The 25,555-nt window shown below is 36.3% G+C and overlaps 1 protein-coding gene and 1 long non-coding RNA gene across 3 annotated transcripts in view; one reads left to right on the top strand and one right to left on the bottom strand.

Moving 5' to 3' along the window:
* The window catches only part of THADA (THADA armadillo repeat containing), a 152,142-nt gene that overhangs the window by 115,637 nt on the left and 10,950 nt on the right, over positions 1-25,555 (bottom strand). For both annotated transcript variants that reach the window (XM_086878437.1, XM_086878438.1), the window contains exons 14-26: positions 25,350-25,472; positions 24,330-24,453; positions 22,754-22,902; positions 21,681-21,891; positions 20,167-20,302; positions 19,659-19,795; positions 19,080-19,238; positions 17,826-17,983; positions 13,380-13,489; positions 6,393-6,525; positions 3,535-3,645; positions 2,295-2,417; positions 1,545-1,636 (exon numbers count right to left, since the gene is read on the bottom strand). In XM_086878437.1, the coding sequence (XP_086734563.1) occupies positions 1,545-1,636; positions 2,295-2,417; positions 3,535-3,645; positions 6,393-6,525; positions 13,380-13,489; positions 17,826-17,983; positions 19,080-19,238; positions 19,659-19,795; positions 20,167-20,302; positions 21,681-21,891; positions 22,754-22,902; positions 24,330-24,453; positions 25,350-25,472 (1,766 nt within the window). The remainder of the gene's footprint in view (positions 1-1,544; positions 1,637-2,294; positions 2,418-3,534; positions 3,646-6,392; positions 6,526-13,379; positions 13,490-17,825; positions 17,984-19,079; positions 19,239-19,658; positions 19,796-20,166; positions 20,303-21,680; positions 21,892-22,753; positions 22,903-24,329; positions 24,454-25,349; positions 25,473-25,555) is intronic.
* Positions 15,984-16,906, top strand: LOC147655013 (uncharacterized). The gene is made up of 3 exons (XR_015283650.1): positions 15,984-16,073; positions 16,487-16,537; positions 16,725-16,906. It is a non-coding gene; the product is annotated as an uncharacterized LOC147655013 (long non-coding RNA).

Genomic DNA, 25,555 nt, shown 5'->3' with positions numbered 1-25,555 from the left:
ATTACTTTCTGCAGCTTCACAAGCAGAAATCTCAGATTCTACAGATCATCAAATACATGCATTTGAGAAGTCAGTTTGCCTCCCCACTGCAGAAGTTAGTGCTAAATCTTTCCCAAAGATAGGAATTTTAAAAGGCAAGGTGTCTCAGTAAGAGCTCAATAAAAAAAATTAAAGAAAAAAAAACAACTTTAAATGCTGTTATAAAACCAAAGTAAGAAGGTGAGAAATTAAAATCACTTTTTATTGCTCTGCTTCGGCTTCAGGAGGGTTACAGAAGTGAATTTAGAAGTGACTTGGGTATGTGACAAAACAAGAATAATTTCATGCAGTGGAGCAGCTAACAGTTCAAATTGTTTTGGGGAAAGAGTTATTTTCTAAGGGAAATCTCCCTCCAGTTTCCCACCTGTTTTTCTTTCTCATGTTCATACATGCACTAAGTAACTAACTTTTTCAAGTGACACCTGAAACCAATTATTTCACACAGCTAAAACGTCACCTATGTAGCATCTAAAGGATGACAGACCATTATCATCCCAAGACATTTAGTTTTTCAAACTATCCATGAAAATTTTATTAGTTACACGGATCAACAGTAAGGAACCACTATAAAAAAGGTGGAATTTCTGTAGGTAAATCGCAACAATTACCCTCTTTCAGAAACCGCATGCCTTGCCTGCGATGTGAAAACACATTAGGAATTACTGGAATGGTTACCATAATATCCATACCGTGACCACTCTATGGCCCCACAGGCTTACCCAGGAATATTTTTTATTGAGTTTATTCTACATTCAGGGTTATTTTCACATCCCTGCTAGAGCAGAAATCTCAGTCACAGAGTACAGGGCATGGATATGCTTCATTTGCTGAAAAAGTGAACGGAAGAGGCCAAAGAAAACATGGGGGTCTTTGTGCAGTAACTGGAGGGTGCAAAGAAACCGGAATGTGCAGGACTGTGGAGTTTTAAGAGGCAGAGGAGAACTGGTTTTACAAAAAGTGAAACAGTAAGGGATTTGAAGCAGGACTACAGAATCCAAGGGCAGGATCCCTTGGAAGAGAAATGGCGCTGCAAGATGCAATTTTTAGAGCTTTGAGGAAAGAGATATGAGAGTGTTCTAAAGCATGAAGACTAAAGGGGAAGAATCTCAAATTAGTAGGGGTGAAATCAACTCCAGCCCTTCTCTAGAAGTAAGGAACACGTGTAACCACTGTTCCTCTTCTCTTTTACACCCTTTCTCTTTGCACTCAGGAGCTGTAAGTCTGTTTTGTGACCATGAGAGCCCCTGGTTTTTGGAAGAGCCACTGGTAACAAAACCTCTCAGCAACATTCCACTCCTGTGAAATTGCACATGAGTACAATTAACTCTGTGTTTAACAGCAGATATTTTTGGCCCTACCACTTACTTCTTGGCAGCACAGTTTAAGGACTGATGATCTTGTAACATCATGTCTCAAATATATCCAGAAAGCAAGCAACATTTTCAAATTGCTGTTGGCTAAGGTCATGTTTTGCAAACTTCTAACTGATATGAAGTGAAGCTTACCTATTTTTTTTGGAATTTTCATCTTTCCCTCTTTTAACTCCAAAAATTCTTGTTATCAGAGCACTAAAAAGAAGTGTAGATGAATTTCGTACCTAAAGGAAAAAATAAGAACTACACTTTAAAAATCTCTTTGAAATGTACGATTTTTAAAAAAAAATACAGCCATTAATGTACAGTCAATAGAGTAACAGCTCAGTGAAAAGCATGCTACAGGTCAGTACATGGAAACTATAAATTCAGAACATCTTTCCAATGAAGGAAGTACTACTGGAAAGTTCAGGTTCCTTGGAGATGTCTATCTTTATTATAAGGAATGCATACAGATTTTCAGTGGTTCAAAGGATTAACCCTTATGCACAGCAGATCATGAAGTGTTCTACCTGAATATGCCCTATGGGATCTTAAATTCAAGAGCAAAGTAACAGTCAAAATGAATGCAAATACACTTCTTACTAGCTAACTGCACTGACTCAAAATTTAACAGCCAGAGAGACTTTAACCTGTAACGTAACCTTTGTCCCTACTTTTTATGGCTATCAGCACTTCACATTAGTAAAAACTAAACAAAAAAAAAAAAAAAGACCAAAATTATGACTTTTTTGCAGGTCTACATTTTTTTTTTACCATACCTTAAAATATCATATTCCAGAAATTGTAGTACTGCCATTTATAAACATGACCAAAGCTTCACTGAACAGGACCACTCTATATCCTGTTAAACTAGAGAAGCAAAATTAAGAATTAACTTACTGCCCAGACAGGTGATGTAAACCCTAGAATTGATGCTTTTATTCCATCTGCAACATAAGGCATGATGTTTTCACCTAAACGTGTATCCCTATACAGTGCCCGGAGGATATTTAAAGCATGAACCTGTGGTGGAAGAAGAAATATATGAAAAATCCAAATTCATTAGTAAGTATCTTAAAATTAGTTTCTGTAATTAAAACAGTGAACATGTAAAGCAAAAACAATCTATATACACATTTACAGTGCTTTATTTCCATATTAAATACAGGAAATACTGCTGCTTAAAAATGCACTAAAATAGTGCTGCAGTAAACACTGTTAAAAAGTTACAATTTAAAAATATATTCCTCTAACAACTATAGTCCAGGCATTGCAAGTGAAGGCCAACATTCTTTTATCCTTAGCTTATCATAGCTGTAAAAATAACTTTTGAAGTTCAGAATCATCTTTTTCAACATTCTTGACATGCTGTAGATACTGTGAGAAAAAATAAACTACAACTCACAGGAGGGCAATATTAAGCTAAAACTGACAGCCAGGCAAGCTTTACCATGTGGAGCATTTTTCTGATATTTCTCTACCCTCTGTAAGGGAAGGTGGTAATACACATGGCTTCATAGACATTGGCAAGGCTACATAAATTCATACCAGCAGGAAATCTGGCAGAATCATTTGGACATCCTTCTGTGTATTGCGAACAAATTATGGCTTGCACTTACAAAGAGAATGATAAATGATGTTTATGATGACATGATAACATTTTGAAGATATAGGTCTTGCCTTTAAAATAAGTTTTTTTAGTATTCCAAATGTATGTACATCAGCTTTAGAAGTTACTAAGTATGACTAAAATCAGTTTTCATGTAGTGTTTTACTATGATTCATGCATAAACAGCTCATTTATTTACTTTAAATGTAAGCAAAGCTTGCTTGTTCATTTACAAACTTGTAAAAAGGAAGTTGCTTATCTGTCTGTTTAGAAATATACTTCAGGCAGCAATTTGCTCACATATGACTTCATTTACTGTACTAGAAAAAAACTTATGAAATTATGCCCAATCCATATTTCAGTATGTTTTACAGTAACTTCATAACCTCTGCACATGCAAACACATTTTAAAATCTAGTATAGATAATAAGAACAGAATATCCTCAATAAAAACACATGCCTTCCTTAACTGTTTGAAATAGTGTAAACACACTTTTGGCATATGCCTTCAGATGAGAGGCTGAATTTTACCTGTGGAATTACACTTAAAGATTCACTCAAAGGTGCAGCCAGAGATATCAATTCTTTCATTGTCATTTTCAGCAAATCTGTTCTGTTCTTTGGCTCTGATGCCAACAAAGCCTACAGAAAGGAGGGAAAAAAAATAAAAATCAGGTGTTTCTAGTCGTTTTACTGTTCTGTGAGTTCTGCTCCCATTCCTGTATTTACCATACCACAGCCTAGCTTCTGACCATACAGAATGACTAAGAAAAAATTGCAAAAGATTAAGTTTCAGTTCCAACTCAGCTTTGTTCAAAGCTTCTCAGAATAAAAATCATAGCACTTTGGAGAGCAAAAGTATCTGCTGCACTACACATACTTACATTTTCTAGTATGGATTTATTTATATTTTTTTTAGGTTAATAACATCTATTTGAGATGACAAGGGCCAGCCAAATAACAAATTCTGGTTTTCAACACAGGATGAAACAAGCAGAGCATTTTTGAAAAAAGAGAAGTGATGCATCTATCTCCAAATAGTATTTCAGTGCATAGGATATCCAACTGAGATGAAAATACTCTAAATTAGTCTTCTAAAATTCAGGACTGAATTTAGAATAGTCTCTCTAGTAGCTCTTGTTGAATTTTTCCAAGTTAGTACAAATGGATAATCATAAATCATTACCAATAAAAGATTATTATCCATTTGTGCTTTGGGGCCTAGAGTCTGTTCAGCATCAGTAAGAACCAAGTGAACTACAGAGTTTAGGCAGAAACAGAGTAGTAGTTTCTGTCAGCTTATCAGTACCTTTAATGATAGGAGAAGCAGAGAGGGCAGGTGGGAAAAAAAAGGTGTTTGTGAAGTATAAAAGAGAGGCAAATGACCTGAAGACTGAAATTTCATAATGTTAAAGCTGAAAATCTTATTTTCCCACCCACTAACTGAAGCTGCACCTTTGCGCTATTCAGTAATAACATTCCTATTTTAAAGAGGTCATGGAATGGTTATAACATTAAAAATTACATATTCTTATTAAAATAGGTGTATTTTAGGTTAACAAGAACACAATCACAGGATGTAACTAGCAAAGAGATCTCACTGCATTAATAAAATAACCTTCTTTTACTACTGTTAGGAAACACATTACAACTTGGATTTTTATTATCTAAATGCCACGTGACATTGAAGGTTCAATCCATTTTAACTGAGTCTACAGGGCTATTCAAAAGTACTGCCAAAGAACAATATCACCTCTCTTTACTATAAAATTATAATCTGAAAACAGTTTATTTCAGACTAATCCAAATGTTAATTTCAAACTTTCCTGTTAATTGCCTAGACTTAGTACTCTTCCAGAAGTGTCAAAATAGAAGCCTCTGACCTGTTTATCCATAGAGCTGTGGCACAGTGCAAGTTTTGTCCTAAGGAGTCAGTAGGCCAACTGCAGACTACACAGGTTTTCTGCAGTGGGATATTCACCAAGTCCTTGCAGTAACCAAACTTTTCACATAAAAAACTGATTCAAACATGCTTTTCCCCCCCCACATTGTCAAGACTAAAACTAGATAATGTCCACCAGATTCAAACTGTGTAGTGTGAATGGGAAAAACTAAAAAACATGAAATTGCCAAATTCCATCTGCAGACAAATTACTCTCAGAAGTAACAAAAATATTTAACTTCTGAAACTGAACAGGAAAAGTGTTTCTAAAACCTACTAGGGCACTAGTAATGCCCTACTTCTGATCTCTGCTGCCTTGCACACACATCTAGCAAAGCCAGGAACAAGCTGTCACTCACATAAGAGGTCAGACAGAAGCCGGCTGCCTCAACTTTCTCAGGGCAAACTCAGAATAGAAAACAAGCAAGATGAATTATTCTGGCAGAGAGAGCTTGCTCCCAGCAGTCCTTCAGTTCCTTGGAACGTGCTTGAGATTGCACTTCACAGAGTGGAGTAAATTAAAAATCATATAGTTACTCTTGGACTCCTGTCTTAGAAAACTGGTGGAAAATCAAGATCATAGAGGTTAATTTAGGGGAAAGCAAATATGGCTCCTTTAAGGAACAAAGGAATGAAAATAGATGAAGTATAATATGCAAAACCAACTCTGCAGTGGCTGACCCCACAAGGATGTAGAAGAGCTGCTGCATACAAATGTGGGGCACTCAGTGAGAGGTGACACATCAAGCAGGGACAAAACACTGCCATCCCGCCATCAGTTCTGAACTTGGCAGAAGTCAAAGAGGCTGGGATTAATGGAGCTGAAGGTAGCAAAGGGAGTGGGAAGAATGTGGGAGCATGGCCTCACATTCACAGATAAAAGTCTTCAGTAATCTACTCCTTCATTGCACTTGAGACTGTCAGTCAACACCAGTTAGTGTGACACTATTAACTTGTGCTTTATTGCTGTTGAGTGGCCTTCCCAAGTTCTTTGCAGCATTTAATAGGCCACCATTTTACAATTCTGTGAAGCTCTGTTCATGTTTTACCCCTCCTGCTGCATACTGAAGTAGCCCATAGTTACACAGTTAACAAAGCCTTACTTAATCTGTGAATTAATCTATGAATTTGCCAAAATTATTACACTCATAATAATGTAAAGTTGTAACATAAAGCCTAAACACAGTCTTTAGAAATGCCATTAAAATCCACCACAAACCAAAAATCTCAAGAGTCAATAGAACTGTGGTGCCAAACATGGTTTAACTACAAATGGCTTCTTGGTTGCATAACAGCAATCAAAGTAGAAAAAAAAAAAAAAAAAGGAAAAAAACAACTGTTTGATCAAAAGGAGTTGGAGTGGGAAAAATAAATATGTAATTTCCTTTTCTTAAATGTCCTTTCTGAAGAATACATTTAAATCAGAAGCAGTGACATTAGTTGGTACCTGTATGTAGAATGGAATTCCTGCACTCCGTCTGGTTGCACACAGTGTGGAAGAATGATCACAGGATTTGATTTCTTCTAACACACAGTTTAGCCAATGCTCTGGCATCTTGTGCAGACTCTCATTGTTACATCTACATCAAACAGATACATAAGAAACATGAAACAAAGGAATAAAACAAGAACAAAGTCAAAGAAAGCATTTAGTGACCTTAAGAAGTATTTCTTGCTGTATGTAAACATCTCCAAGCATATACACTGATTTTTATTATGAAATAAAAGGAATTTTAAAAAAGATTACATTTTTTCAGTGTTGGTACAAATTATATTAACCCTCCTTATTAGAGCCACTAGCAAAATATATTCAACTGAACAGAAAACAAGGTTCTGTGCTTCCATGCTGCAACAATTCTCTCCTGCCAAAAATTATTACCATCTTCTGGAGGAAAAAAACAAAGACATATGCACATCAGCCACTGTGTACGAAGTGACACTTAACAAATTATATCTTTGTTGCCACACAGTAGCTGATGCAAGACCCTGACACTAATAATCATGTTTGTAACCATACAAACTGAAACTGAAGCCCCTCAAGGTAAGCACACATAATGTAAATAACCTCGCAAACCTCAGAGCAATGGAAGGAATCAAAAACAAGATCCATAGTGCTCTTTTCAATACTAAGTCAGTTAAACTTCTCATAAAGTACCTAAATTGCCCTCCTATCATCAAATACTCCTCCTTTGCAGTTATAAAACTCAGCATTTCCTGAAAGCAAAGGACTTCCAAGGACAAGGAAAAGCTCAAGTCTGCTTCAATTACTGGTGCTGTTCAGTTCAACGAAATGTACCACATTCTGTGTGCAACACCAGCCCATTAATCTTATGTCAATGTTCCAAAAGGATCATTTGTTGTTACAAAAAGTTCTATTAACAGGACACTGTTATTAAATCCTGTCACACTGGTTTGACAAGTGATTCAGAGCAGAAGAAATAATTCATCACTGTGGGCAATACAACTGTAATTATCACAACCATGCAGGACTTACCTTACCTAAAAATATAAACTATAATTAAATTCATGACTAAATAGTGAGACCTTACAGTAAGACTACAATCAAGTTTTCTACCTGGGTGACTGAAATAAAGAATTTAAAAGAAAAGGTAAAAGGCAGCAGGTACTGATGTGAAAACCAAAATCTAATGGAAGGTCTGCATATATTCCCGTCTTCTTCCTCCTCTTATTAAAGCAAGAATTTACATTGGCTAAAAGCCTGATCATGAACAATAAATGAGGATTTAATCTGCAGTGAAACACTCCTTTCCTTCATTCACAAAGAAACAGAAAACTAGTAATGCAGAGAACTGAGGTCACAGGAAGTGCCAGACAGGTCAGCAGAAGACACAGAACACTTCTTATTCTTCAGTAATTCTTGGAGGATTTTCACCATATTTTCTACAGGTATTCACCCCATTTTTTAAGGGCAGCACCTCTTCAAAAGGGCAGTCAGAATGCAAACCAGCAGTCCAGAGCTCAAGAGGAACTAAACTTCACAAGCGATACATCACCTCATACCACAGCATAAAAGTAAGGCACTTTCTGCCCCAAGCCTATGACAGAGGCAATCAAGATTAACCTGGAAACTCACTGTGAGCTCTCTTTTCTTTAACTACTCTTTTTCTTTTGCTGGTAAGTGGCTTGCCCTTGCTTACTTTCAGGATGCATTTCTAAACTCACTTTTGGGTACACAACGAGGATACAGCTCTAGAATTGAAACCACACAAGACTTCTCACGGATCTCCTCCATAAGCCTCAGCAGTTAAAACACTACTTTGCAGTTCTCTTCATCCACATCAACACATTCTGCAAAATCTCCTCATTCTGATCATGAAGGCACCTGGTCCTACCTCCATAGCTAAGCAGAATTTAAATGTCTCCATTCAATCATGCAAAGAACAGTGCTCATCTCTCTTCACTATGTTATCTTGACACGAACACCTCGTGACAAATACCTACATCTGCTGGGGCGCAGAGAAGTAGAAAGTAAAGCATTAAAGAAATATTTAGAAGTTGCTATGTAGCACACTGAATATTTTATTCTTAAGTAAACTGAGGGATTTTTCTTCTCTCAGGATTAGTAGAAAGAGAAGTATACTGAAGTCAAATAGACTTCAGACTCCCTTAAAGCCATATTGCTTCAATCTTGCCACAAGTAATACTACCTTGTTAAGTCACCTACCAATGCACTTTTATTTATTAGAAGGTGAAAGAGTTACTGCTGTAGAGTTAGAAATATTAGAGACTATTGACTTTGCAATGGAGATGACTACTCCCTTCCATTTGGCAGCTCAGTCTCCTTGTGGTATGGCAAAGAGAATATTGTCATAAGAAGGAGGTGGCCCTAAATTTTAAGAATAATGAAGCTTTACAATAAAAAAATAAAGACTCAAGATCAAATGTCATTCTCCAGAATGAAACAGCAATTATTTCTACCAGATCAAACAAATACTGTTGATAATGAAAATATAACACAGTAAGTTGATACACAAATTACTTAAGATGCAGTACATTAAGTGTAACCCACAATTTTCTGTCTGTTAAAACAATTTCATACATGCCCCAAACCATTTCTGTGGTCAGTATCAATGAGTACAAAAGCCTGGCAATCCTAAGTTAAAGCTAAACTCCTCTCCCTAAGTCATATAACTATATTTTCTCCTATGTGAAATAAATGGTGTGTTAACAATGGGTCAGTCTTGAATTCGGCCTTGCTGGATGCAATGCCCTGAGGCATAAACATCACATGACCAGAAGCATTTTTCTACATGTGTATATCCAGAATCCAGTGTTTCAAATCACTGTAAGCAGTTCCTATCTAGGGAAAAAGTGCTTCTTTCACTATTTTTTCTCTCTCAACAGGCCAGTAGTATTATTCTTTTTCACCTAAGTAATATGACTCCCGTTTTTTCTATAGACATAATACTGCCCCTGGTACTTCTCAGACCAGAATCTAACTTCAGAAACACATTACTATTCAAGTTATAAGCCTGCTTTTAAGAACAACTCCTCTGAAACTACAAAGTCCTTCCACCTGCATCTTCCTTTCCATAGGATCTGCTCCACATGAAAAAAAAAAAATCCAGATTACATAGGAGCATGCAGAAGGGCTTGAGGTTTCTCTATCAGTAAAGCAGAGCAAGGAGAACCTTGGGTGGCTTAAAAAATTCAGAAATACACTATCATTACCCCATCTTTCTCTCACACCAAGCAGGAAAATAAATAGGAGTGAAAATACAAAGTGTTAAAAATTAACACATCTTCAACCTGAGCAGTGTCTTAACATTGTATCTCATACTTCCTTATGTCATGTATTTCCTAATGCTACAAGCATCTCAATATATAAGAACAGTTTTTCTCCCCCACTTTCTTTGTCTCCCTTCAACAATCTTTCCTTTACGTCTGTGATTACACTTTTGCTGAAAAATTATTTACGATTTTGGTAAGTTTCACTAGCAAGTCCATTAGTGATATCTCCATTTTACAAGTCTTCCTGGCAGATCAAGCAGGCTGAGAAAGCAAAGAGTTACAGTCACTTCAGAGCAGCAAATTGAGATAGAAGCAGAGTTTACTGCAAAGATTAGCAGGGGTCTATTCCAGTTCCCCAAAAGAAATACTACAGAAGATCAGACACCGACTAGGTACAGGTAAGTAATTTTCACTGATACTGACAGATTACACACTTTTAAAATAAAAGCGTGATTTTTATCTCTTTCTTTTATTTACAGTTTTCCAGTAAACAATTATGGACCTAACTTACCACATCCCCTAAAACAGAGGTGGATTTCCAGAAAAGATATCACTGAAAAAAGAAATGCAAAGCAGGAAAAACATCACTTGGGACAAAGAAATTGCTTAACTAATAAGGATTACAGGAGATTCAAGTTTTCAAGTTTAAAACAGATTTCTGACTTTCCTGAACCACCATGTTATCAGACCAAATGAGCATTTTTAAATTTCTCCAGGCCTTTGACAGGAAATAGTCTTTTATAAAAACACATTGCTTATTTCATTAATGTGAATGTTGCTTGTTATGTAACTGTATGGTTTTCTGAAGGTGCAGCTGCAGGCAACATTAAACAGGCATGACAAAGGGAGCACTACACTCCCAGAAGGAGTATCAACAGGGAAACAGAAGAATGGTAACTTGCATATTAGAGCAGACTCAGCAATTTACATCCAAATTTCAGGACAGATCAATTTCATCAGGTTTGTAAGAACTCTCTGCAGAGGAAACATTTTTCTTTCACCACTAACTCAAACAGGTCTGAATACCATCATTCTGTCTCAAAAAAGGTCCGCTCTTGGTTCTTATAAAGACTGGTGTTTAAGGGCTGTACAGCTAAAAGCAAGCTCAGATAAAAGACTGCAGCATAAAGTTTTAAAGAAGTGCTTGGCTATAAGTAATAAGTTCAACTGGAGTAATTCATAAATGCCTGGAAAGATTTTTCACTGTGTTTTACAGAAAGAACAAATTTAAGTGTCAGGGATGCTTCTGCACATCTTAAGTTCAATCCTGTTGAACAAGATATCATGCTAAGCTGTACATTACTATAAGCTGCCCCGGACAAAAAATTTATCTTCTGGAATTTGTGGACACAGCAGTAAATTAATACAGATTCTTACATATATGCTTTGAGACTGCCCATGAGCCACTCAGCTATGGAGTGGATTTACTTGCAGAATGGAGCCCCCCCCAGCTGCAGCAGGGACATGGAAAGACTCCATGACAATCAACAGACCTGCAAGGCAGCTGCATTCACCAGGACTTAATTCGCCCCTTTTGGAGGAGAGTCTCAAAATATTCCTCATATCCCAAGAGTACCAAATCAAAGAGTCATTTCCTGCTCTGGTATCAGTCTCCTTTCTCCTTTGTTTTAAATACAAATATAAGTGTTGAGACCTGTAGTTCCTGGAAAATATTGTCTTTCATTGAAATGAATGCACATCCACAGAGCTGCTCTCCAGTTCTTATGAATCTTTCTTCCCAAAGGAACACTTGCTCTACTTGAAATACCTTAACTTTAAAAATGCTTGGCAGTATGGATAACCAAAAAATTGTAACTGACACCTGCTAATTCAGAAGAGGAAGCTCCCTTAATTTTGAAGGGCTTTTGTTTTGAATGATACATACATATCACTTAATGTTTGAATAATTTTCAGGCAAGCAGAGTTCTCTCAGCTCTTCATTTTTCAACCTAAGGTTGCTGTTAAGTGGATTGTGGTCCATTAAATACAATGTCAGAAAGCAGGAGAGGCAACAAACACACCAGCAACTTTTCCAGTCTGGGTAGATTTGCTCTACTCTATTTACCTCAGCTTTTAAAAGAAATTTAAAAACTGCAAATCAAAGAAAAACAGCAAGTCTCCTATAAACTGACTGCATGTTTTATATGTTTTCCATTATTTCCTGCTTTTTACTTTGCCTTTGCTACAAGACAGTCTTGCAGACTGACTGAGATCAGACCAGTGGGGCTGTACCTGTTTAGATTACTCCTTTCTTGTCTCAATAGACTCGTGGTAGTAAAAGGTCTGCTTATTGGTTGTTTTTCTTTTTTAACTGTATTACTCTAATGGCCAGACTCTCTTTTCATGTTGATGGGAGAAAACTTACATAACCTTAGAACTTCCTGAAACAAGTTTTCATGGTATAGAAGATTCCAATATCTTAACAAGCATATATAAAATATATAGACAGGCAAAAAGATAAGCTGCAAATTTTTTTTTTTCCTTTTTGAGTAAACAACCAAGTGTTAAAGCAAGGTTGTGTGAACACTTAAACTCCTCAGACCAATTTGAAAACCCTCAGATTGCTATCACCTGAAAGAAAACAATATACCTTGGAGAGAAAGATCACCAAGAGAATCATGGCATGCAGTTTAACAGCCCACTGGCACACAGAATGAACACAAGTACCATTATTGTAGCAGTGCTGGTGCATGGATGCAGCAGCCTCACCCAGCATCCAGCAGAGACCAAGCCTCAATTCTGTTGAGAATATTTTCTGAGGGGACACACAATGAACCTGATCAGCCAGCCAGTCTGTATTAAAAGCACCAAAACTGTTTCCAGTATGAAGTAAAGAAGAAACAGATCTGCCCATCAAACTAGCTGATGTGTGGCAAAAGGGGAACATTGGTTGCTTAACCTGGCATTGGTATGAAAATGCAGGCACCTCAAATTGAAAATCTGACTGGTCTTTCATACTTAAAAAGAATAATAACAGCAAAAAAAAATACTACCAAACTCTCCCTAGTCAGTAGAAATTTTAATTTTTCTTATTAAAACATGGATGGGATATAAACACTTTACACCGCTAAGAAACATAACCAGCACTTGAAATCAGTAACTAAGCATGTAATGGAAATTCCAAGGATCCTGCCCAGACCTCAGGACAATTCTGTTCATTTAGTTCTTCTAGGAAACTATAAAGTTACAAGGGGAAAGAAAAAAGCCAGAGTGCATATCACACCCTGTGATGTACTCTCAGGTAGTCTTCCAAATGTCACAATAACCAACTCAGTGACAGGTAATAGAAGTTTCCAAGAAAATGTCCTGGCTAAGGCAAAAAGTCTGGCATACATTTTCATAAAGGACCAGAAAACGGGAGTGAGATGGAAGAATTCTACACTTTTACTTTTCCCAAGAGTTTTTAAGAGCTATTCAGGAAACTAACATGCCAGAAATGAAGAAAAATGCAGTGAGCATTATATGTCTGTATCATTTTTCAATGCCTAAGCATCATCTCTAACCATAAATATTGCAGTCCAAGTCAGTTACAGACATCATGTAGCTGTCACAATCATGCCTACACCAAACTTAAATAAAATCCACATGAAAGCAAGGATCTGCTTGCACAGCCAGATTCAGGATCAATGCCAAAATTTGGTAAAACTTATATTAAAAACACAGTAAGTTGCCCATCTTCTACCTGGAAAGCATTTCTGTAAGTTGCACGAAGCCAGCATATGCCAATTCAAATGCACCCCTGTGCCTTGACTGCAACAGATGATGTTTAAAGTAATCACCAATATTTTTAACCTAAAAAAGAAAGAAAAAGTTACTAAACCATTTAAAATCACATATACATAATTTATTTATATATGCAAAATATCTTCCAGTTCAAAGCAGCAATCCTCCCCTGGTTGGAAGGGTCACTGGTACAAGCAAAAAGCATCTAGAAGTCTGTAATAAACAACCACTTACTTTAATGACAAAAAACATTAAACTCATTTTCTTAGGTTAAGTGAGTAGTTCTCTATTCTTTTTAAAAGTCAGAAAATATTAAGGACATGAAATTGGTTATTTGTCCGTGATGGACATACTCAGATTTAAGAGAAGAGACAAGTCTGATTTTCAGGGGAAACAAATGCAGAATCCTTCTTGTTTGCCTACAGTCTTGCCTGAAACCCCAAAGAAAACCCCAACTAAAGCACAACAGCAGAAAAAAAATCTATAAAATATTTAAGATACGAAATTCAAACTCCAAAAATTGCACTGAAGGGCAACAAATCTACATTAGTTTAAGTAATACATAGATAAATACAGATTTCTGATGTTCCAGAATTCTGCATAATTGCTGTTGATCATTAGAAACAATTTTAAAATGAAGATAATGTTGTAGTAACGTGAGCTATTTCCAAAAGCATTGAAATTGTAAATGTGATAACTGAACTTTCACTTATAGTTATTTTCTAGAGCTCTATTACAATACAAAGCTTTTAAATCTGTTTGGAAGTTTACAGATCCACACGACCTCATTCCATGAAGCATAGGCTGTCTTGTTTGTTGGGTTTTTGTTTTAATTCTGATCAACTTTCAAGGTCTAAATCAAACTGCCCACTTAATTTGTTTAAAATGCATAGCACATACTTAATGCCCTTAGTCAAAATTTACTTCAGAAGTCCTCCCTAAAAGTTCTCCAATAAAACTTTTTCCAAACCTTCTATATAAAAAATATGCCTAAAATCACAGCAAGATGCTTATAAAATTCTGCTTGTTCTGTTATTATACAATAATACTTTAATAATCTGACAATTAATTAAGTTGTCAGGGAAGTAAATGTCGTATCTATCTTTATGGGTTTTCTACCTCCTGTTAAGTAATTTGTATCACCCAAACAATAATTTTTTAAAAAAAAAAAATCTGAGACAGTCTACATATTATTTCCTGCAGCTAAAACTCACCTAATGTGAAAGACAAAGTAACTGGAGATATTTGAGCTAAAACAGTTATTTCTGAATGGATTTTAAGGTAGCTTTTGTAGCCACAGGGTTTCATTTCAGCCTTCTAGTCCAAAAAGGAGGAGTAAGTACTCTTTACTTACAAGGAACTGACCCACGGACAGGGCAATTCTCCAGGTGTGTAAACAAAACCAAATCAAGAAATCCATACACATGCAGATCAATTTACCAGCCTGTCCCAGTACCACACTTAGGCTTTTAGAATTCACACAAATTTATTTTTTCTTTGGTCACATAACTTGTCTATTTATATTTCTGAACTTCTTGCAACAGCCATGCAGACTAGAAGCTTGCATCACTGAACTCACAAGCTAGAAGCAGCACCACCATAACTCAGCTCTTGGTCAGAAATTCAGAATACAACAGGTGAATCTTACTAACTCAACGATCAACAATGTACAGGGCCACACTTGCTGCTGAGAGCAATTATCTGGGTATTCAAGATAAAAATTCTCTCAAAGATGTTCCAAAAGATTAATACAGGCCATAGGACAACCAAGTCTTTACTTCTGCTGCCTGTTTCTTTTCAGTTTGGCAGAGAGCTCTGGCAAGATTATCTCCCAAATTTGTCTTAAAACTTCCCAGGTGAGATAAACAGAAGTTTGAGGAAAAGATAAATCTTCCTCCAGACTTGAAGCATTCACAATTTTCATGTCATATGACAAAAACAACACAGAATCTTCATTAGATGTCTTTCCATTACCTGGCGGTTACATGATACTATTTATATTGATGAGCCTGCCATCTCTGGATTTTTAGGATCAGATGGAAAATGAAAAGTAGAATATGCATTTGAATAGAGAGATTCCTCCAACTATGCACTGCACTTCCTATGTTTTATTTCTAAAGGCAAGGCCGCCATGTAAAATAGCTGATGTTTTAAAGACTGTCACACAAACGCAATCTCCTACTCAAAAAACAAGGAGAGTGCAAATCTGATGTTGCCCCAACTTCTTACAAACAACAATAAAGTATCATGCAGGAGCTACCTCCCTGCCAACCTCTTCCCCACAGGTACACAGCACAATAGGCAGCATTACTACTGCAAAGAGTAGCCCCCAGCACCCCACTGCCTGCCAGGAGGCAGTTCTGCTGTGCTACTTCCTAATGTACACCAGCACTGTAAGACACTGTCTTTCCATCTGCATGCTCCATTAAAAAAGCAGGCACAATCAGTTAGAAGACTGTGAGCAAATTCAATGCTCACTATGATCCTCAGGGTAAGTTATGACAGCATTGATCCCCTGAGACACAATTCAATACCGTTACTGGCCTAGATGTGGAGCAGGGTACAACAGGAGGAAGGTTTGCAACAGGATGACACACACTGGCCAAGGGATGCTACCAGATTTTTTTCAACAATTACTTAGCCCTGGCTCAAGGCAAGTTGATCTAGGTTTCTCTCAAAGTTTTATTTTTCTGTATTCTTAAATCTCTTCCAATAGTTACAAAACAAAGAAAAAGAATGGGTAACTTGAAAGAAAAGTTCTATATGCATAAGATAACAAAATCCAATTTGCTAATTCGTCAACACTGAAAAGTGTTTAATAAGTCTGTTTTAGTTTAATAAGCAGTTATGGCATGGACATTTTTTACAACTTCTGATGAATGAAACCTCTTCCTGTTTATTTCTGTATAAAACAAGGTAATGACCTGAAGTTACAAAAAGTACAGAAAAGATGCCCACATTTTTCTTCGTGTATTTCCTTGCAAGCCTGAGGAAAATCAGGATTACAAACTGACTTCTCATCCATTAGCATGCTCCAAATGAGAATGCAGGCCTTTTGTTTTACAGAAAGACATCTGAAACATAAACAAGCTGAAGAAGCATCTATAGGAAAAGAAGGTATTTTTATAAAATCACAGAAAATCCTGAGCTGGAAGGGACCCACAAGGACCACGGAAATCCAACTCCTTCCTTAATAATGTATTACTTCTGAAAGAGCACCTATCAATGTCTGCTTTTCAGAAACAGATGCTACAGTTAGAACTGACTCATTCTAAAACACCAATTCCTCTTTGACTTGGTGCAGATTAAGGAACGTAATGGTGGAAATGCATATCTGCTCTCTCATCTGCCCTCCAGACCCCAGCAACAGTACAAGCACAGCTGTTAACCAAATGAAAACACGAGGACTGGAGACAATGCAAACATAAAGACAGCAACAGTATTTCCATGACACCACATTAGATAAGAAATAAAATCTTGAGTACATATTGCTATTTTGTATTTTTAAATGTAAAGTTCTAACACCTAAGGAAAAACTGAGTAAGTGTTTTCTGTTAGAAAGAAAGAGGTTAAAAAGTAGTCGGTCTTTCATATGTAAACTGGTATGCAAACTGGTTTTGTTGAAACATATGGAAATGAAAAGGTCATCAATTAAAACAGAAATTTAATAAACACAAAAAATTTCCCAAATAAATGCCTGTGGTAATCTAATTTCTTGCAAACACTGAACTCAATGTTCTGCAAGAGACCCAGATGGCATATTAAGATTTCTGATTTCTCAGATCAAAAAAATCTGAGAGGAATTTTTTTGAAAATCCAGAATTTTTTTTTTTTTTTTTTCTGAGGAAAAAAATCCAGTCACGTTGCATATAAATTATTCAAAACAATGGATAGGGGGGAGACAACACTAAGACTAGTCAGCATGTTTGACTTTCAATACTCTTGACTTTGAAGGCTAATTAAGGAAGAACTTTAAGCAGAATCTCAATATGCAGAGTTCAAAATGAAGCCAGTTTAGAAGATTTTTTTAGCAATTTTATTAGAGACTAATATAACCTGAGAGAGGGACAACAGGGAGGGTGGCAGGCAAGCATTGGTATCCCTAAACACAGCACACATCTCATAAATAACCCAATACAATTAGAATGAATGAGTTTGTTAGTTACGTGTAATAACTTCTTATCTGTTTCTATTGTAGCTATACTTTCTGAATACCACTGGATCAAAACAGGACTGATAACCAAGTATAACAAAGAAAATCCTTAGCCCATGGCAATTGAAAGAAATTTAAAAGCCACAACTTTTCCTAGATAGAATACAAATGTAAGAAAAAAAATTTCTGAAAACTGCCTCACCACCACCCAAGAAGAAATTGCAGGTTTTATAATAAAAATGATTTCCCTACCTGTTCTACAGTAATCAACACATCTGAAGGTTCAGATGTGGTCTGCGAAGGCAAAAGTTTACACAGTGTCCCTAAGAGCAGAGATACTTCCTTCATGCTTCTCCAGCAACATACAAGAACCATTTGAGCTGTGACGTCACACGCTTCCCTGTCTTTGCCTTAAAAACAAAAAAATAACAAATGCAATAGTGTAACTCAAGGTTCTCTGATGTAGGTGTGTTAAACTTCATTTACCCTGTCTTACGAAACACAATTAACCGTGAGAAAACTTCTAAACTTGCCTGCCCAAAAGATAATTTAATCTTGTTGACTCTGATTACTTTCCCTGCTCAACAGTTGCTTTAGTTTCTTGGACTTGGAAAAGGCAGTAGTATAAACATTTTACCAGGGAAGTTCTGTTCTAAAGAGCAGACGTCTTTCGGTCACAATTACTATTGTACACTGAGGTACAGAAAGAAGTACAAATTAGTAGGCAGGCATTCCCGCATCCATCGCTCCCTGCCGGTTCCCCAGAAGGAAGAAGCGTTCGTGACGCGCCGCCGCCACCTGGTGGCCACTGCGGCTCTTGCACGTGTTTCCTCACCCTTCTTCTCATGAAAGGAAACGCACGGCCCCACCAAAACATTTCAAACACGGGAAAAAGCAACCGGGGAAAGGAAGTTCAAAACCTTGCATAAACTATTGAATTTTAAAATTTACGAATATTCTATAAATTTATTCTGGCCTACACTAAAGATGCCGAAGTTTACAATTTCTTGATTGTTGTAAGGTTCAGTTTCATAGCTGCTATTTATCAAAACAGACAAATACTACCTAACATTTCACTGCTGCAACCTTTTGAACTGAAGCTGCTGCTTAAGTAATTTCGTGCAACAAGTTGTATGGCATGAACATAGCCTCCACTAGCCTTGTGTACACTGGAGAGCAAAAATCACAGTAACACTTCTCAACAAGAAATAAATTAGAAGCACTGCTTGACAGAAAAGGTCTTCAAGATTACCTGGCCAGTGCAGTTAAGACAACAGAGTCTAAGCCAGTATCAAAGTAACTAATTTTCATTTGTTTCTTGAGAGAGATTAATCACAATCTTCCAGAAGCACAGTGAATTTGTCTTTAAAACCATGTCCATGGATAACTAGCTTCTGCCAGGTAAAAAATGAAACATTACTCAAGCAAGCAATTTCCAACTGATCACCCACATAAAATGCTTCCTCTATAAAAAACACCTTGATTTAATTACTAATAATGCCTTACCTCTCATTTCCATGCAAATATTTTTCATTGGCCTCTGATCAGCCAGCTCTCCAGATTCTTCTTTGCAGTGTTCTTTTAGAATTTTTGCTTGCATAAAATAATCATTTGTGTCCTGTGGTTGTATCTCATGCAGAATCATCTGCAGGCGACCTGCACTTTCTGCACATTAAACAAGAAGGATATTTAAGATAGTTTTTTCTTCTAGTTCCATTTCTTTATACTGATGCAATTCATTTTGGGTGTCTAAGTACAAAAAAAGAGCTATTAGCATTAAAACAAAAAAAAACCTCCCAAATTTCTATGGTGATTAGAACAATCAAGGAAAAAAAAAAAACAAATTTACAGTCTCTGGTTTTGAAAGAGATGCAACAGCACAGTCTGCAAATGTTTGTGGATTTTTAGTGAAGAAGTCAAGAAAACTTCATCAGAAATTAGAAGAGTGACCTAAAACTATGACATAAAATGAGAAGCTGAAAGGGAGGGGTGCTCTGTCTAGCTCCGAATGACTGCAAAACAAAGAGACCTTCAGGAGCATCAGATTTGGAAAGAATTCTTTTGGGATCCTGTTTTTTTCTTTACCTGGATCACTGTCCATTGGAATAAGACCCTCTGGTGATGAGCTCTGTACTACTGGTGATACTACAGCAGAGAGGCTGTATGACATCAAAATGAGCCTGGTCACCACTTCCTTCCATTCAGACACCAGTATCAAGTTACTTAAGGAAAAAAAAACAAAAAACAAAATCACAACAAAGACACATCACAACATGGATTTAAATAATATTATATTTAAAAGAAAGAATCAAAATTACAAACACTTGTCCAACAGTATTTATGAAAACTATAAACAGGGTAGAGATTGAAAAGTCTTAAGGCTGAGTTTAACACATAGAAAGGAGGTATCAAACACTGCAGCAGCCAGAAAGTGTTTGAAAAGCTACAGGTACTGGATTTCCTTATAAATAATACAGCATTATTTTCTGTTCTCTTTAACTTCCACTGCACTTAAATATGGAGTTACAACTTCCCATTTAGTATATTTTGCTTAAAATATGGAGTTACAACTTATTTAGTGTATTTTACCTACTTGAAGGGTAATTGCTGCAAAGCCCCAGTTATACAGTGCACTCTCCCATACATGGGGAATGATGCTGCTGCTTGAAGCAGAGACTTCTTGGCTTGGAGTACTTCTTCTTCAACAATCACCAACAAAAGCTTGATAACTAAAATATTTTAAAGCACAGATTTGTATTGAACATTCATATATGGTATCTTCTAAGAAACAAATCCACTTTAAGAAACAGGAACAAAACATGTGTACACAACAATTCAATGAAATACACACAGCAATTCCCTTTATTATACTTTTCCCTCTTTTGTCATTGAAATATATGTTTCCATTGATTTTCAGTTACCTAAATTCCAGCAACATTTGTTATAGTCAATTTAACATGTCTCTCTGAACCAAATGGCAGCTGTGAAAAGCACAACCCTCATCCAGTGCTCATGGACAATCCCACAGCTCATGATGAAGTCACAAGGAGTTACCTACTCCATACTGCAAGTCAGACTTCACCCTTAAATTAATGCAATTATGAGTATAGCAGAATATTAAAGATCTGAAGTTCATGATTATACATTTGAACCTTATGTTTCCCACTAAACAACCTGACCAATTTTCAAGGATACATGTGCCTATTTTAATTCTATTTATAGCTTGCGATATCTCAGTGCCAGAATCAGAAAAAAATACAGATTCCAAGAAGGAACCATGGCTCACCACCAGCAACAGATATCTCAGAGCAATGAGACATGAGGTTACCCACACATTTCGTTCACTTATGGCAACCACAGCCATGTCTCAAAATTGTTATTTCACTGCATACGAGTAAAGTATTAACAGAAAAGCCAAGAATAGCACAAAAAAATACAAAATAGTGAGTTTATTGCAAAGTATATAAAATGTTTGATTACAAATAATGAACTTAAGTATTTTAGTTTCACTGAAGATTACTCAAGGTAGAGGAAACTTGATTAACAAATCTGCCAAACCTGCCAGATCTAGAGCCCTGTCATCTTTCATCCAGGGGCACTAAAACAAACAAAAATATTCCGTATGTGAACAAAGCGACATTAATGTGGATGCGTATTCATGGGACTGCAAAATCACACAGCAAAATGGGTCCAAATGAACAGAGCTCCAAGGGGCAGCACTGCAATCATCGAGTATTGAAACAAATGCAGACCAAATACAGCTGCCTTCCCCCTGGGTAAGCGAGCTCTCGGGGGAAACAGCATCCTGCCCTGCACTTCATGCACTCAGCTTCACCAGGCTCACTGCTTGGGCCTCCAAAACACTTTCAAATGTCACTGGTCAAAACAGTAACAAAAGCCATCTTAGAGAATATTCAACAGCCTCAACACAGAATGGACTAGATTAAGATCTTACTAAAGAATCAGGCTTAACAGCAAAACACAATATATTTAAAATCCTGTTAAAAATAAGCATCTCTTACTCACTAAGCCTCCCACCAAAAGCCTTATGGAAAAGCAGCAAACTTTCAATACATATAAAAAAAAAATTTTCCCCCAAAATCTTACCTGCCAAAGTGTTCTTCTCCAGTGTACTCACTGATGTGTTTTCATCCAGCTGGGGGTTATGCTCAAGCCATTTTCCTAAACAAATGTGCTGCAGTTCTTTATGATATACTAAAAAGTTCAACAAATATGAAGCAGTGACACAATCATATGGCTTGGTACTTGTGCTAAGATCAATTGCTGCTTGGAATAGAAGATCTAGATGTTCAGAATCCTGAAAAAAAAACAACTAAACAGTAACACTGCTCATTTAATTGAACTTCCGGATTGATTTAATTAAGCTTCTTACCACCCTGGAATCTGAGAACCTGCTTTTCACTAAGTCAGCTGGTACATATTTCCTAAGAAACACTTGTTTTGTGCACTGATCACCTTAAATGCAAAACATGCCTGTGCATGTATTTAGCAAGGATACAATTACATAGACAGTGAGGATGGGGATGCCCATTTATAATGCAGTATTCAACCACACTGCACCTCACAGGAGTGTTTGGGTTTTTTTCAAATTTCAAGTGTTTTATCTGCTAATGGACATTAAAGAGATGGACAGTTTACTTGGTAGAAGTATTTGCTCATCTGTACTAATGAATTTAAAAAGAACTTTTCATGAAGTTATTACAGACAAATCAGTATCAATTTAATGGGCAAAATTTGTGAGAAATCAAAAAAAAAATCAGATAATGAAATCTGAGATCAATTAGAAAGGAAAGGAAAGGAAACAGGGAACTGAATTTCCTAAAAGTACCAGAGTAACCACATCAAAATGTCTCAGTTATTTCCAGAGGGAAGTCACAGCTAAGCCAAGAGCTCGCATTAACTATTTCTCTGATAGTTCACAGTCATACCCAATGAACTTCCCAAACTCCTTCATCCATTAGTGAAACAAGCCTCCTTAGCTAAGGGCAGAAGCTGTATAAAAATGTACAGAAAGTGTTAGTGATGAACACTACTGCAGGCAACTTGGACCAGCTTCTAAGGTTCAGGATTCCTGCTCTGTACCTAACACAAGCATCTGGTATACTACAAAACATCCATCTTCCACAAAATTACTCCCTCTAAAATCTTAAAGTTCATACCTGTAAACTCAATGCAACATCACGTAGTTTCATCAAAAGTCTAAATGCCAGAATTTTTACTTCCTCAAAAGTACTGGCAAAACACTGGATCAACGTTTGGACACGAGCAGAATCAATCTCCTGATCCAACTGAAAAATTTGTGTCTGGCCTGTTCAAAGAAATTAATGCCTTAGATAGTTGTGCTGTAACTCCTTCCACTGTCTACACATTCTGCTTTGCTATACTAAAAGAAGCATTAAAATTTTTAGCTAAATTATTATTTTAATATTACTTTTCTTAATAGGTATTAAAATACCATATTTACCGTTGTTAGGAATAAGAAAGGCTTACCTTATTAAAAAACTACTCTTAGTAATACAGAAAATAACTTATTGCCAAAAACAGAATCCCATTTATTCCCTTTAAATTCAGCATTATAAATAATCTTTATTTAGTTTTGTTTAAAAACTCTTTTCCTGTAAGTATGTAATATTAGAAAATAGCTCCTTTCAAAAAAGAGTTTGAAAGCTTCATTGTGTTTTGGCGCTTGGGTGTTTTGAGTTACTTTGTCATACTCCCTTAAAATGCAAGCTGTTGAAATTTCTTTTGGTTTTGATTTAGATATAAATGATGTGAATTCTGGTCACTTGACTTAATGCCATAAATAAGGCAGAAATTTAAGGATGTAAACAACTGCATCATACTACAGCACAGAACACAACAGCTGAATCGCCTTTATAGAAGTAATGTCCAATTTATAAAATCCTTGGCTGCTACTATGAACAGCTGAGGAAAACTTTCTATTCTTAAAAAAAAAGCAGCACCAATATACTACATATTCATAATAGCAACATTAATGTGTTCATTTATCAAGGGGTTTTGAGAAACGATTTAGCAAGATGGCATTTTTTATTCCCTCTCAAAATCAATCTTAGACAACTCCTTTCTTTAAAGAAAAGTGTTACAATTTAGGACTGAAACATATTTTTATGTTGGCCATATGATCCAAAGACAAGATTTAGCAAGAATATCAGTACTCCAAGGCTCTAACAAATACTTCTTGAATTAAGGTTGTCATAAAATCATGAAAATCATTTATTTATTTAAGCACATCATCATTAAATGGACAATAAAACTGCTTTTTATTTAGCATACTATCACGAGGATATGCAATATTTTTCAAGCAAGAGTTTTTGTGAATTCAGCATTTCTAGCTATCAAGATATATGTGCAGGAAAAAGGACTGAAGTTATCAAATACATTGAAACTTGTCCAGAAGTTTTCCTCATAATAAAAAAATAAACCCTCCTAAAAACAGGCTATGTAAGAAAATCCAAATTTATAGAAGATATGCAACAAGCATTAATTATTTGCATTTACTTCAATACCCCTTTTTCCAATAAAACTTGCTATCCTCTCCCTAAAGGTAAAACAAAAGTAACCCAGGAAATGCTATAGAAATTAAGGAGTAAGAATATCCTTTTACTTTGACAACCACTGACTTGCTGGTATAAAAGACACTTTTACTTTGACAACACTGACTGCTATAAAAGACTCCCGTTCCTACTATTAAAGTCTACAAATTAGACTTCTTACCTTTTGGAACAGAAAATATTTCTGCTATTGATTCCAAAATACTTAGTGCAGAAAACCTGGTTGGGTGTGATGAACCAGGAAACAATACCTCAAAAAGTCTGGCACATACAGATGACATGAAATCCTTGGGGGAAAAAAAAAATAAAAATAACAACAAAAAAATTAAGACCATTTACTTGCTGCCCTACAAAAGCCTGAGTAACTGAATTCAGCACATTCTGCTTTACCCCAAAAATTATGACCTTACAGTTAATTTTGGAAAAACAGGAGGCCAACATTCACAGTACAGACATAATTTCTTAAGAGTACATTGAAGGCTGGACAATCATTTGAGTTTTTAAATACAACAGTTTCCCTTCCCCACCCCCCAAAAAAAAGACAGCCATTGTATCAAATCGGGAAAATTAGCTGACCAAGAAAAGCAGAACTTAAGGAACAGATTGACACAGGTACTGATGATGTGAGCGTTTAAATAGGATAAAAAGGACAAATACAAAAGAACTCTTCATGCTAAAGCTCCTGTCATTTATTCTCTCACTCACTGATTATTCTGGAGACCTAGAAGAAGACTGAAGCTCAGCTGATCTCTATTTTAAGCCCAAGTAACATACACCATTTAAAGCTCACTACTAAATGGCCAACACATGACAGGACATTTACCCAATTGTTTTATTTTGATTGAGGGTACCTCTCCAGCCATTCCTCTCCTGCTGTTTCAATGCACATCACAGAGCAATCTCTCAAAATAACCTTTATTGCTTTTGAACAAGATTTACCTTAAAGACATCCTCCAAATACCAATGGGCATTCAGTTCATCAACAACAATGTATTTAGTCAAACTTGCAGAAGTGCATCACAGTGGACGAGCTCCTCAGCACTGTTTGCCTTTACACATTTTTTCCTTCTGCACTGCACTATTGCCCAACATGCACACAGAGCCTGACACCCAGTGGTGTTCAGGAACAGCCTCAGAAATCCCATCCCACCTCTATTACCTGCATCTCTAGCAGTCCACTTACTTTGTATTGCTGCAAAATCCTCAAAGGAGGCACTTTAGCTGAGTTCTCAACTAACTCTTGCTTGGTTTTATTTTGCTCCAATTTATAAAGCACCTGAGAACTTTCTTGTATCCTGCAAAATAACTTTTAAAAGAAAACATAGGTGAGACAAGAATCATTGAGAGTGAAATAAGGGAAAGGCAGATTTTCAGCTTATTTTCCAAATC

This window comes from Cyanistes caeruleus, chromosome 2 (assembly GCF_971803275.1).
Source record: "Cyanistes caeruleus chromosome 2, bCyaCae1.hap1.1, whole genome shotgun sequence".
NCBI classification, from domain to species: domain Eukaryota; kingdom Metazoa; phylum Chordata; class Aves; order Passeriformes; family Paridae; genus Cyanistes; species Cyanistes caeruleus.
This window is presented reverse-complemented; position numbering and strand designations above follow the sequence as displayed.